At 48.9% G+C, this 13,216-nt stretch overlaps 5 protein-coding genes across 5 annotated transcripts; 3 read left to right on the forward strand and 2 right to left on the reverse strand.

Moving 5' to 3' along the window:
* Positions 1–769: 769 nt before the first annotated feature.
* BP5553_04118 (Uncharacterized protein) lies at positions 770–4,336 on the reverse strand (the record flags this gene model as incomplete). Its single annotated transcript, XM_032012741.1, has 3 exons — positions 770–3,592; positions 3,642–3,850; positions 3,904–4,336. 3 exons carry the CDS (start codon positions 4,334–4,336, stop codon positions 770–772), a joined length of 3,465 nt encoding a protein of 1,154 aa, XP_031872434.1.
* An 815-nt stretch (positions 4,337–5,151) lies between these two features.
* BP5553_04119 (UreD urease accessory protein) lies at positions 5,152–6,141 on the forward strand (the record flags this gene model as incomplete). Its single annotated transcript, XM_032012742.1, has 1 exon — positions 5,152–6,141. One exon carries the CDS (start codon positions 5,152–5,154, stop codon positions 6,139–6,141), a length of 990 nt encoding a protein of 329 aa, XP_031872435.1.
* A 1,300-nt stretch (positions 6,142–7,441) lies between these two features.
* On the forward strand, positions 7,442–8,113 carry BP5553_04120 (uncharacterized protein; the record flags this gene model as incomplete). The annotated part of the gene is made up of 1 exon (XM_032012743.1): positions 7,442–8,113. One exon carries the CDS (start codon positions 7,442–7,444, stop codon positions 8,111–8,113), a length of 672 nt encoding a protein of 223 aa, XP_031872436.1.
* A 1,884-nt stretch (positions 8,114–9,997) lies between these two features.
* On the forward strand, positions 9,998–10,889 carry BP5553_04121 (Uncharacterized protein; the record flags this gene model as incomplete). The annotated part of the gene is made up of 2 exons (XM_032012744.1): positions 9,998–10,072; positions 10,125–10,889. The coding sequence occupies 2 exons, from the start codon at positions 9,998–10,000 to the stop codon at positions 10,887–10,889; spliced, it is 840 nt and encodes a 279-aa protein (XP_031872437.1).
* A 667-nt stretch (positions 10,890–11,556) lies between these two features.
* BP5553_04122 (uncharacterized protein) lies at positions 11,557–12,942 on the reverse strand (the record flags this gene model as incomplete). Its single annotated transcript, XM_032012745.1, has 1 exon — positions 11,557–12,942. The coding sequence occupies one exon, from the start codon at positions 12,940–12,942 to the stop codon at positions 11,557–11,559; it is 1,386 nt and encodes a 461-aa protein (XP_031872438.1).
* Between the last annotated feature and the right edge of the window lie 274 nt (positions 12,943–13,216).

Consider the following 13,216-nt stretch of genomic DNA (forward strand, 5'->3'; position numbering starts at 1 on the left):
ATATTAGTCAGTCAACGTAGACTCTGTCAGTTGTCCGGTAGGTGTTTCGTAGCCTGTATACCACGATTATTGTTTTGAGTAGTTCAAATTGGGTATGTTGAGGGGTGGTTGAGTGCCCCACAATATCAGCACAGGTGAAAGTACTGCAACAGGAATGCTACTGTGCCAGCGTACCCGAGGGCTTACTAAACCTTTACAAATTATGTCAATCCCAACTGCCTCAAGAGGGCTCTGAATCGAGGTGGTTTCTAAGCATCAAATCTAAGCTGATTAAAATCTAAGCTCATCAAACCTAAGCTTACAGACCTGAGCTGTAGGAGAGGCTTCGGCCTTGTGAAGAGTCCGTTTCCGGGATGGAACCCGGCATTTAGCGTGATCCGATCCGGGCTCCTGTGCCACTGTTTGTCCCCCAATTCGATCGGCACTAGATGCATTGGGTGGATGGTCTTGTTTTATCCCTCAAAGCGACCACGTACCTATTTAGAAGTATCACACTGCAGTCAAGCCGATTGCAAGTCAAGGCCTAGAGAGTGTGTAATATCATAACTCATTCATATCTTCCGGATGCTAAATAAAACAAAGCAAATACCCTACAAGTAGTGTCTATCTGGGAGACAACAGCCCTCTGCCACAGGAAGCGAAGTGTGCCACAGGACAAGATACGAAATTGCCTGCGCCAAATGCTGAGGCAAGATGGCCAACCCTGGTATCCAGATCCGCAAATATTCCTACAAAAAGCCAAACCTCCACTCCGCCGTGGTCCATCCCTTCATTCGCCCATGATATCGTCGTCTTCTTCGGGCTCCGCTACTGCATCCTCATTCTCTTCACCGCTATCTGGAGGTTCGTCGTCCAAGAGCTCCCTTCTCCTTAGGTCTTCTGCCGTACCCTCCTCAGGCTCAACATCGGAAAAGGGATCGTCTTCATCCTCGTCATCCTCCACAACACGTTCCGCGCTCTTCTCCGGTTTCTTGGCAGCAACAGCAGCTTGCTCGGCCTTACTCTTATGGCTCTTCTTGCCCTTTAGTTTCTGATCATCTAAACATGCCAAAACTTCTCTGAAATTTGGGCCAAGCTTTAGACGATTTCTCAAGATGCGTGAGCGAAGTTTCCCCTTGAAAGGACCAGACATATCAATTACCCCGGCAAGAATGGCAAGTATAAGTTTGCCAGTGAAATCACAGAGTTGCTTTTCAGCTTTGAGTGCATCACTCTGCCGCTCATTATCTGTTGCGTCTTCGTTATCTTCATCTTCTGGTTCCGAGTCTAGGTCCTCTGGCTCCTCATCCTCAGTAGGTTCTGCAAGTTTCTTTTTGGACCGCTTGGCGTACTGTTTCTCTAGGCCATCAAATATCGATGTCAGTTCTTGCTGGACTTCAGGAGCAATCTCGTTGGCGAGTGTTTGGAGGTACGCGCTTCCCTGATTCGAGGTCATAGGTTTCAAGGTGGCAAAGAGGACATAGGTGTCGAGAAGAGCCTCCGCACCAAGAAGGCGCACAGGGTCGAGCGTCGAGCGGGAAGAAAACGACGCGATCAGGTTGGTGGTGAACGTACTCTGCCGTTCCTTAATGTTGTCGACCTCTAGTTCATTGATTTCCTCCTGAGATGAGACACATTCCATTACGGCCCGAATTTTCCACATAAAATAGAATAATGACGAATGTATGGCGGATATTACAACTTCATCTTCCAAAGCATCAAGATTTTCGTCAGCGCCTTCCTCAAAAGTACCCCTTGCAACAATATCCAGGAGGGTTTGGATCGGAAGAGGGTCAGACCCGCGAGACGCTATTTCTAAAGGCTCCACACAGCTGGATATGCTTGACAGCTGCTTTAGTCTTGCAAGATTATGTGAGTGGTCTGTCAGAATCTTAGGCCGGAGACCACCTCGAATAGAAACTTCTCCAGTTTTGGCGATCTTCCGAAGCATATTTATCGTGTTCTCCCAGAGAGCTTGAATCCTTGACTCAGTAACTTCCTCTAATTCCTCGAAGCTACGGGCATGAAGCAATGCGGCTCCTGCTTCACTGAGGACAGCTTTATCCGCGTGGCCACTGAATTGTCTGCTGATCTCATCTAGAAGTGTTGCATAGGCCGTAGAGCCCTGACGCAAATCCTGGAAAACGCCGAGATTTAGGACGTGCTCTAGCCGCAACACAGCTGTTGCTGTCTTTGGGTCTGCTCCAAATTTCTTGAGCAGTCTTGGTATCACCTCTGCCAATCGACGCGCGGTAGTCTCTCTAGCTTCCGAGGTCTCCATTCTGGCATGCTTCTTTTTACCCTTGTCCCGGTTTCTATCAGAGTCGTCCGTTTGCGTAAGACTTAATTTGACAATGGCGTTCAGAATTTCCAGTAGAACTAGTTCCTCCTTTTCATTTGGTTTGAATGAGTCCTTCAGTGCACGCTCGGTTTCATCCGCACTCGACTTTGAAGAGTGGTCGAAAAGCAAATACCCAGCAAGCACCTCCCATTCTCTGAGAAGTGGGACTTTGTCGTGAAGTGCTTGCGCAGCTAGAGTAAATCTGGATTCTGAACCCGAAACGTTCAAGAATCCGGCTGCGTCAATTTGGCTGGGCATATCTTCCTGATCCTGATCATCATAGCTAAGCAGAATTTCTGAAAGGCACTTGAGACGAATCCAATCTTCACGAGGTGTATCAAAATTATCCTCATCCTCTACTGTCAAGTATTCTTCAATGACTTCTTCAGCACCCAGTTCGTCCACCTTCGACTCATACAAGTCATTGATATTCTCAGCGAAGAATCCAACGAGGGCTTTGCGGACTTTTGGTTCCGAGTCGAATATGAGCTTGCCGATCACGTCAATATCATCAGGTTCCAGCATTCCTGCTTCCCGTATGAGATCTAACAGAGCCACTGCCGCTGCTCGAACTGAAGGCTCGGAGTCGCGGGATGCCATTTCGACCATGCGCGGCCGGAACCGTTCAATAAAGTGATGCATCCCCCCAATACTGTTTGGGTCTTTCATGATCTTCTCGAGTTGTTTGAGGACTTCGTGACGCATAGCTGCATGCGTATCGGAGAGCATCCAACCCATATAACGTAGGTATTGTCCTTCTAAGAAGAAGCTCGGCAGCGTCAGTATCCAGTTTCCAAGGGCCTCGACGCATTCTGTTCGAATTTTGGGGTCAACATCCCGGTATCGATGTACATATACAGTATCGAAATAATCCTTGATCAAGTTCTCGACGAATTCCTTATGCTGCTCATTAATTGCAACTTTATTTTGGAAGTCTGCAAGCCGAGCTTTGTTTGCGCCTTTCTTTTTCTGCTCGCCTTCGAGCTGACGTAGGGTATTTGCGGCATGTTCAATTTCTTTACTTGCGACAGCACACAGTGCGCTGGCTACAGTCAATGCTGCCAGTGTAGAGGTATGACGAAACGGGCGAGAAGTAGAGGAAGACATGCTGGCAAGCCAAAGATGAATCATCTCTATAAGGGTAGGCTCCTCATAGAGGACGCCAGACTCGTGCATTGCCTTTATCAGCTCCTCAAAAAATCCCGTAAGAGATGTGCGAAAGGTGTGTGTGTATTTGCCTTTGGATATCAATGGATAGTCGGTGATATTTTGCTGGGAGCCATCAGTATATATTTTAGCCCAGTTGGCAGGTTTCATTTACCGCTTGATATTCTTGTTGTACATCGGCGAGTCTTCCTTCAACATTATCTGGGTCCTCAATGTCGTCTTCTGTGATCGGTACATTGCAACCAGTGCATTTCAACACGAAATTAATTAGCTCAGTTAGTGTAGCTACCTTGTTGGTCTGGTATCTATTCAGCCAAGTCAAGGAAACATCCTCAAGAGAATCTCCGCTGGCAAAGACTTCGACTATAGTAACTAGTTAGCATTTCCCGCTCTGGGCTGTGCGGGTATGCGCTCACCATAGAGTCCTTCTGCATCGTCGTCCGTAATCAACACCTTCTTGGCCTTCTTCGGTCGATTTGGTAGCTTCACAATAGGTGCCGCTTCATGCTCAACCGTCCCATTAACTTTTGGCTTTTTCGCTGCCGGCTTTTTTGTTGTCCTGCTCTGCTTTGCCTTTCTCCGAACTTCCCTCACCTCCTCCTCTCCGGAACTCTCGACAGTATCATCGCTGCTGGTATCTTCTTCGTCTTCAATATCCGACGCATCGTTCTCGACATCGTCTCCTCCTCTCTTGCGCTTTGCGCGTCCAACTTGTGAAGGCGCATTAGGTACGAACTTCTCGGGAGCTCTCACGGCGCGTCCAGATTTGCGCCGGCCGCCAGTTTCGGCGGGAGAGCTTGCAACGTCGTTGTTGGAAATGTCCATTAGCGGCGGTCTGCGCGTAGTCATTGATGCATTAGAAGTGGTAAATTGGGTTGTTCGGTGGAGGATCACCGAGGGTTGGGTTTCGGCGTCGCGGCGCGTGTTGACACTGTTGATAGAGAGAGTCGCGAGGAGGGCAAGTCGCGATAGATAGCAAGCGTAATAGGCGAGTACGGTAGGCTTACGTCGAGTATCGAAGCCTGAGGCCCCAAGAGCCAAAGTTGCCTCTCGCTTGTCAATAGGGGCTTCCCCGCCAGTCGACTTACTACTCCGTAATCGTACTACGTATATCCTATATACGTACCTAGTAGGCAGGTATTCCACTACTTTATTATTAGGTAGATACAGCTGGTGTCTGGTAGGAGTTCATCTAGGTAACAACCATGCACGACTGCCCTCCTTTCCCTCTCGTTGCCCTTTCACCTTGTGACCTCGCGTTCCTTCCCCTCTCCCTTTTGTCCTCCCTCGTCCTCCTTATTTGGCCTTGTGTTCTTCCTACGAAGTAAGAAATGTTGGCCGGCGGTTGGTTTGTTTGCAATTGATAGATCACATTATGGAATGAATTATAGTAACGTGACCTTATCGATATCACTTCGGAGAAATGTAATGCCGTCCGTTGGCATTACCTCAACCTTCTTTGACTCCGATCTGAACAACACAAATAAACACACCGTCCTGTCTGCTGCTTCTCATCACAAAGATCCTCATGCACCAGGTGCTCTGCACAGCCCGACAATCGGTATCCAGCCTTAGGAATGCTTTTTAGCCCCTAAACTGTCTCCAATCCCTCGAGCTTCAGCTAGAACGACCTCCTATCGTTGTTGCCATACCGGACCTGGCCGATGGTATCCCCATTCCCCCCATCCACCTCCGAAGCAGGGGAAGGCCGCTTGGTTGCGGAACTATCGCCACAAAAGACCTCCACTCTATCAACCGTAGCTTTCCAGTATCCTCTGAAACTTATCTCCCCATCGATATCTCCCAATCAGAAAAGCGTTCTTGTGTTCCTGCTATCCTACGGTGGGGGTTTGGTTGCAGGGGACCAAATTCATCTGACCATCATCGTTAAAAAATCTGCAAAATTGAGTATAGTCACGCAAGGCCATACAAAAATCTTCAAATGCCCATCTCCAGAGGTCATCACCCGACAAAAGCTTCACGTGTCAATTGCTGAAGAGGCGGCTTTGTGTCTACTTCCCGATCCGGTACAGCCTTTCGGAAGCAGTATCTATGAGCAGTCGCAAGTGTTCGTCGTGGCTGAGAGTGGATCTCTCTGTCTACTAGACTGGGTGTCTGAGGGACGAACTGCCAGGGGGGAAAGCTGGGATCTTTGGAGCTGGAGTGGACGCAACGAGGTGTGGTCATCATCACAGCTAGGCAAAAAGTCAAGGCTTTTGGTGCGAGATAAAGTGGTATTGGGTGCAAAATCCGTGAATGGGCAAGAAAAGACACTGAAGAGAGAGATGCATGGCTTGCAGATATTTGGTACACTGGTGCTCAAGGGACCACTTCTGGAACCCCTAGCCGCGTTCTTCTTGAAAGAATTCTCGGCCTTGCCTCGAATTGGTGGTCGGGATTTCCGATCCCAGGATATGAAAGACAAGGATAATACGCTTGTTTTATCCTCTCAAGAGGTTTGGAGGAGAGATAGGCTCCAGCAAGAAGTTTCTGATGGAGTGCTATGGTCAGCTGCAAAAGTCCGCGGCTGTACTATTATAAAATTTGGAGCCCGCTCAGTTGAATCTGGTCGGTTGTGGATTGGAGATATCATTCGGGAGGAAGGTTCTGTCTCACGATGTTTTGGAGAGGATGCTACTATGTGTCTACGTTGATCTTGTTGAATTCGAAGCTTGGATTTGCAGATCAGGAGCGCTTCATCCCCAAAAAGCTGTTATTGTCATGTTTTCCACGTCCTGCAGTTCAGGCGATTGGTTTGACATCTCTAACAGATTAGCCTCACCATTTGTTAACACCAGACAGTGGAGAGCTGCATCACTCACCCTTTTCGAATACTCTCTGTCTGCTTCTGATACCTTATTTCCTTCTATCTCATCCATCTTCGACCTGGGTCTGATCCCGTGTCTCGCCCGCCACACATATAAGGAGAATGACCGTTACATCTTTGCCATCCATTTTGTTGGCTGGAACCATATGGATCGTCGAGATTGAATGTCTAGGGAGATTGAATTCGTACTGCTGGAAACGAAGAATTGGTATGTCCAGTAGCTGCCGTACGCCTAACTATCTCTTCTGCATCTTTTTGAATAAAGACAAGTAGCTCCTGGAGCGACCATAGCCCTATCTCTATGTCCCTTATAAGGGTGAGTACCTGGTCGATTCTGGCGGACGTCAGCTTATGCAAGTACTTGAATGTGGCTAGTTTTAACAGAAATTGTTGAAGGTCGAAGTGTCTTTCATGTTCGGCAACTTTGCAGTTGACACACTTCAAGCCTTCTGTGGTCTTGGAAATGAGGCATGTTTGGGTCGGTGCTTCAGAAGGATGCATCTCGTTGGACTGCTCCTCCGAGGGGGATCAAAACCGTTCAAATCTGCCTCGGAGAGCGGGTTAGCTGGCGGCCAAGATCCTCTAACTGGATCCTACCTTTGTTTGCGGATCCCATTTTGGGCATTTTGTGCAATGTTGTGCAATATGGATTAAGCAGAACCTGTGCTGATGCTAGTCTCACGATGGAAGTCTCGCGATTCAACTTGGTGTTGTTCTCTAATCGGCCATATCGCCCGTGACCTCGAAGCCAGAATGATATCCTTATCTACCCTGGCTAGAGTTGGAATACATAGACTGATGGATCCGAACACGCTTTTCCCGCACAAAGCATGCACGCGACCTTGACAACAATGGTACACAACTAAGCTTCCTTGCTCAGAGGAGCTCTTCGACTTGCCCTAATAAGGCCTTTGTGTAGAATCTCGAACAAAATCTCACGATCAATACCTCGCTATAGCCCAACCCCTACGCTACGTTGTCACACCGTCGCGACTTCCGTTCGTAACGATGTAAGTTACCCTAGATCGAGCTCTTGAACTCTATTTGTTCCATACTGGTGCTGATTATGGCGCTTTGCTAGATTCTCTCGATCCTTAGCCTTTATATCATTCAAATTCACGGTCGATATGGCTGAACAAGGCTTGCCAGCTGGTAGCACTGTCACACCACCCGATCTGTTCGAAAGCATTCTCAAGCATGGAACCAAGGAGCATCGAACAATTCTTTCCACAATCGACCCGTCGGCCCGTCACTACGATTCCCGAGTCACCTGCACCATCTGTCTGTCGCCGTATTTCTCACTAAACGACGATGGCAGCTCAGAATCGCCAGTTGTGATGCCTTGTGGCCACTATTTCGGAGAATCCTGCACTATGGAGTGGCTACAGACCAAATCGACTTGCCCCTTGTGCCGAAGCGACCTAAGATTTGGCTGCGGTCATATTATTGCACCGGTCGAAGCATTTATCGGGACTCCGCCAAATGGAATCTTGAAAATCTGCCTTAGCTGTTCGCTGTTATCCCTCGACGAGAGCATTGCCATGAATGAGGAAACCGCCCTACACCGGATCGTTAGCTCTCGAGTTATTATCGGCAGTGTGGGGGAGTTGCTAGCGAAAGGGCTTGTGAAAGAGGATCGGTTAGAGTTTCTAACGACTAAATTAGCGAAATCAAAGTGGGAGCTTACGAACTCTACGGCTTTCCTTGCAAAATGTCAAGAAACCTACCTAAAACTCAGGAGGACGCAGACGGATAGGGCAGCTGGCACATGGCACATGAGCCTTTCATCTGCTCGATAACTCAGGTTATACAAGGCTTAGGTATGGAGGGTCTGTGGGCTGATATATGTTGCCATCGATCCAGGTAATGGAAGTCTAATAACCGAAGTGAGAGACTGGATTAGGCTCCTGTTTATAGTCGATGGAACACCTTTGATTTGATCATTATATGCGAACCATTGCCGGTACTTAGCTAGCTAAGCAGATGGTTGATAGTTTGCCAAGAAATCTCAAGCTTCCTCGGTCGGTAAGATACATTTGGATTGTTTCTGTGAATATGAATAAGGGGTCGTTGCCCAAGTATATATGCACGTGACCTTCGACTAGCCGAGTTCGCTTTTGAAACCGCTTCTGTTCCGAGCAACTCGTAACGGAGCACCTCGTCCATTTCATGACCATTCCGACACCCATATCTTACCTCTGCTCACTTCCAGCGGCATCGATGCAAAAGAAAATCAAGTCATTCTCAGCGAGGCAGCCTTCACGGCCTCCGGATCATATGATGGCCGAGACATGTTAAATCACTACGAAGGATCCGACCGAACTCGGTCAAAGGCGACCCAGCCGGAAACGCCGTTAGAGGCGCTACTCGGTACACCCCGGAAAAACAAAACAAGTCGAACTTACTTTGTCTCTTGCCATGTCGTTGGCCGAAAGCAGGGCCCGGCAATTGATATTAGGGCTCCTGGTATCATACATGTGTATGATCTGCGAAACCCTGCCATCAAATCGCATTTCTAGCGCTCTATTACCCGAAACAAGACCCAAGCGGCAGCCCGCCAAGTGGCCCAGCCGGGCAAGACCTGTTGGCGACATATAGGCAAAGCTTATTCTCGTGAAACGCTCGAAACGCCGAGTGGAGTTCTACTTCGTATTGTCGCTAGTCAAAAAAATATAAGCAGCAAAAGGGCTTCTCAGTCTTGTATCGAGCCTATTTATTTATATTCCATGCCTTTTGAATAGGAAATTGGTCTATTGGCAAAACGCAAATGAAAGCTACAACCCCTCAACTGCTTCTTTAAACGTAAAAGTTTAGCACTTGTGGGCACAATTCACGTCACAAATCTACAAACAGCTAAAAGTTGTACGATCATTCAATCCATCTCTACTAGGTCACTTGATTGGACCCTGCTTGAAAACATGCACAGACCTAAAAACGGCATGTTCAGCGCTTCATATTTGCCAAGTCTGGCTCGAAAAGCTTAGTGAGATTTGTGGAGGATCTTCTTCAAACATAATTGATCGTCTTCAATTACCCGAGCGTATATTTGATTGGCGCATCATCCCCTAGCATTATGCATGTCAACCCTACCCTGTGCGAGTTCAGGTACTGTTCCGCTATTTTGTTTCAAAACTGGTTCCTGTCCAACCCTGCTCTCGTTGCACCTCGATAATACATGCCGTTTCTGTCAGAATACTAGTTCAAATGCCGCCATGGACTCTAGCAAGATCCTAGAATATTTAGCCAAATATGGCCGGCTCTGTGGGGAAGGGCGCTGTGCACCCTCACTTTGTACAGCCTCACGGCCACATCTTCAACAGTGCCCTAAGCTTTGATCTGCTTCAATTATGTTTTGTACATGGCTGTTGGTTGCAGAACACAACCAACCAGACGATCTTCTAGGCGCCTCTTTGCCGCATTTCCGGTTGAGAGTTAGCTCGAAGGGTGAACCATCGTGAAGTCTATTAGAACGAAAAACTATTAAAGCCTCCCAATGCCCCTCTCCACTTTCAAACTATCAGCGATCCTCTTCTCATCTTCTCATCTCCCCATTCCCAGCTCTGTTCAATTTATATTCTTTTCCCTTCTTCAGCTACTTAGGATTGATCTGTAACCGGCTTACGATCTTTATTACATCTGTATTATTTCAATATATATTCGGACTTCAAATCAACATCGTCAAAATGCTCAGCAAGTTCATCCTCGCCGCTCTGGTAGCATCTCCACTCGTTGCCGCCCATGGCAAAGTTGCAGTTATGGTGAGTATTACTCAGATGCTATGCCAATAGATAGATGCTGATAGGCTTGCAGACAGGCGATGCCGGTGGAAATACTACCGCTCTCGGTATTCAAGGCGGTGTTGTCCCAGGTCCTGGAAAAAATAAGGTGACTGAAGTCGACACAACGGTCTTCAAGTCCAATAAAGCCGCGTCTGATGGCCTTGGAAAGACCTCAGCTGGTCCCAACACACTCGCCGATATGACATCCGTAATGGCCCAGTCCGGCGACACCCTCCCCCAGGTTTCCCCTGGCGGATCTCTCTCCGGTACCGTCCACATTGTCACCACAGATGGCGCTGGCCCATACACTGCCGTCATTGACCCGACTGGAACTGGCGCCTTCGCATCTGGCACAGAAGCCACAGTTACCCAACAAGTCCCTGGCAAGAAGGGCAACATTGCCGCTCCCAAGCAACGGAGCCTTATTGCCCGCACTCTCGTTAAGATGGGAATCATGAAGCGTGCTTCCAATGTCAACGAGGACTTTCCGTTCGCCGCAACCATTCCAGCGGGCACCACATGCACGGGCACTGTTGGTGGCCAGAATAACGTCTGCCTCGCCAAGATCGTCAACCCTTCCAACGCCGGTCCATTCGGCGGAGTGGTTGCCTTCCAGATGACTGGTGCTGGTGGTGCATCCACAGCATCAAATTCCACTGCTGCCGCGGGCGCCAACACAGCCAACACAGCCAACACTGCTAAGACTGCCAACTCGGCCAGCACTGCTAAGACTGCTAAGGCTGCCAAAGCTGATAAGAACGCCAGGGCCCCAATCGGTGCAAAGTTCCGCGCATGAGGCATTGCATAGGACTAGGTGGCCTTGCTGACGGGTACTTGTGAAAAGCCCCGGGACGCAGGCACGACCATTTCGGCAGGATACATAGGCAGATTAGTGTAACGGGGTGGGAGGTGTATGAATTTAGCTCTCTGCGACAATGGGATATGACTTGATGAATTCTAGTTTGAGCTATGTTGAACATCGCTAGTGATTGTATTAGTGGATACTAGTGGAGTCTACGAAGCGTGCTTCTACACATTTAATGAGTGTCTTTACCCTAACCAATGCGTGACATTTACCGCCCCGAAAGACTTATTTTTACGGACTGGGAATGTATGAGGTGGGGGGTATATGTTTTTCGCGGATTATATCTAGGTCCTGGCTTCCCTGGTTTTCGATTTGTTAGTAACGAGGACGGGAATAGTATTAGTCAAGGTGATGGAGGTATCGCAAGGGCGAGCAAGCAGGTCAAGGGAAAAGAAATAACTTTTAGTTATCGTGTTACTACACATGCGAACAAAAGCCATATATCGCATCATCAATCAGCATTTAATACATAAACTCATCCGAAAACCATTCACCGTTGCCTCGTCTCCCAAATAATGAGCTCCGCCGTCTAATCATGGGGCCACTAACCACCACTCTCTAGGGACATTGAATGTAACCGATCTGCTCACAAAAGTTCTCATATCAGCGCGCCCAAGCCAGCTCTACTACTCTCACCTGGAGCATTCACACTCCTATCAATTAAGTGTCCATCTCCATCCTCTCCTGGCTCATCCTCTCCCCTTTCATTCTCATCCGAAAACCTGTAAACCGGTTTACTCTTCTCTAGCTGCCTCCTCTCCTCAAAACTGGTCGGTCCGCCAAATATCCTCTTCAATTCTGCGCAGGCTTCCGCATAACATCGGTCTGCCGACGCTGGGAAGCTGATCGGGTTCGGTTTCTTGTCGAACCCATGGACGACTGATTTGATGAGTCCGCCATGTACTGTCTTCGCTATCGGCGGCGCGGCTAGCCTCTCGCCAAATGCGGTGCCTTCTGCGTTTAACATGTCGTATTCGCAGGTATATAGAATTATCTCATCCGGATATGCCTCTGTTAGGAGGGCGTCCGATGCCGCGGCGGGGGACAGGTACGGGTCGTCAAGAGCAATATCGCCATCTTGGTGCATGTATGATGCGTCAAAGAGGCTCGTCAGCATGAGCGGGAGATTCTTTCCGGGCTGAGGATTTGTAATACGCTTCTCCTCGCGCGATATTCGAAAGTCTGTTGGAGGGTAGAAGGACACGAGTGCTTTGAGCGTCAAGTCAGGGATCGCTTGCTCCACTTCGAGGGCGGTAGGTTGGAGGTCCGTTAATTTGTAGACCGAACCTGTTGGTGAACGGCTGGATACTGGGCTAGGAACGGGGAGGGAGAGTGTTGAAGAGGATGGCGTGAAGGCGGCGGTGGGGGGCGAAGCCGGTGCAGATGGGATGGGTAACAATGTGTCTCCCTCTCCTTCCCCTAGGCGCCGCCGCTTGTTAAGTGGATTTGTAGTGGGATTAGTGTTGGTCTTTCCTAGCATGCGCCTCCCCGAGTGGTTCCGCAAATCATGGAGCATAAGGGGCACAGTGAGAGCGAAGTTCCCGCCAGCAGAGAAACCGGATAGTGCCATTTGGTGCGGATTAATTTGTAGCTCTTCGGCATGCGAGGCCAGATATATCACTGCATCGGTGCCATCCTCAACTCCTACGCTGAAAGGATATTCAGGTGCGAGCCGGTACTCCACGGAGACGAATACGGCATAGACATGCCTCACTATACAAGCCGCCCACCTCGCGTCATCAGTGGCGGTGCCCAAGGTGAAGCCTCCTCCATGATAATTGACCACGACGGGAAATCGATAGTCATCAGGAGCATCAAAGTATCCGTCTGGGACGTAGAAGACTAATTTGAAGGATCCTCCGCGTGGACTCAGTCGCGAAGGGATGACCAGTGTGAAAGTCGGCGAGGGTGGTTTGGGGTCTGCGAAATTGTGAATTTTCATCCCTACGGCCATGAGGGCCCGCCATATCACTGCTTTGACCATGAGCAGCCAGCGAAATGAATCGAGGCGAGGGAACCAGAAACACATGAGGATCCGGATGATCCCAAGGAGATAGAGAGTAGAAAGCAAAGGTAACAGCGGCCGGCGGCGCCGAGACCCTACCTATCCTATCCTATCCTATCTTATAGACGAAAAGAAAGAGACCCAGCAACAATCGGGGCATAGCTCGCGAGTGTTGTCTGTTGTATAATATACCTAGGTATGATGTGTGATGTGTGATGAGTGGCGTACGGAGCAGGAGTTGCTTCTAAGTTCT

Source organism: Venustampulla echinocandica (genome assembly GCF_003357145.1).
Source record: "Venustampulla echinocandica strain BP 5553 chromosome Unknown scaffold_1, whole genome shotgun sequence".
NCBI classification, from domain to species: Eukaryota; Fungi; Ascomycota; class Leotiomycetes; order Helotiales; family Pleuroascaceae; genus Venustampulla; species Venustampulla echinocandica.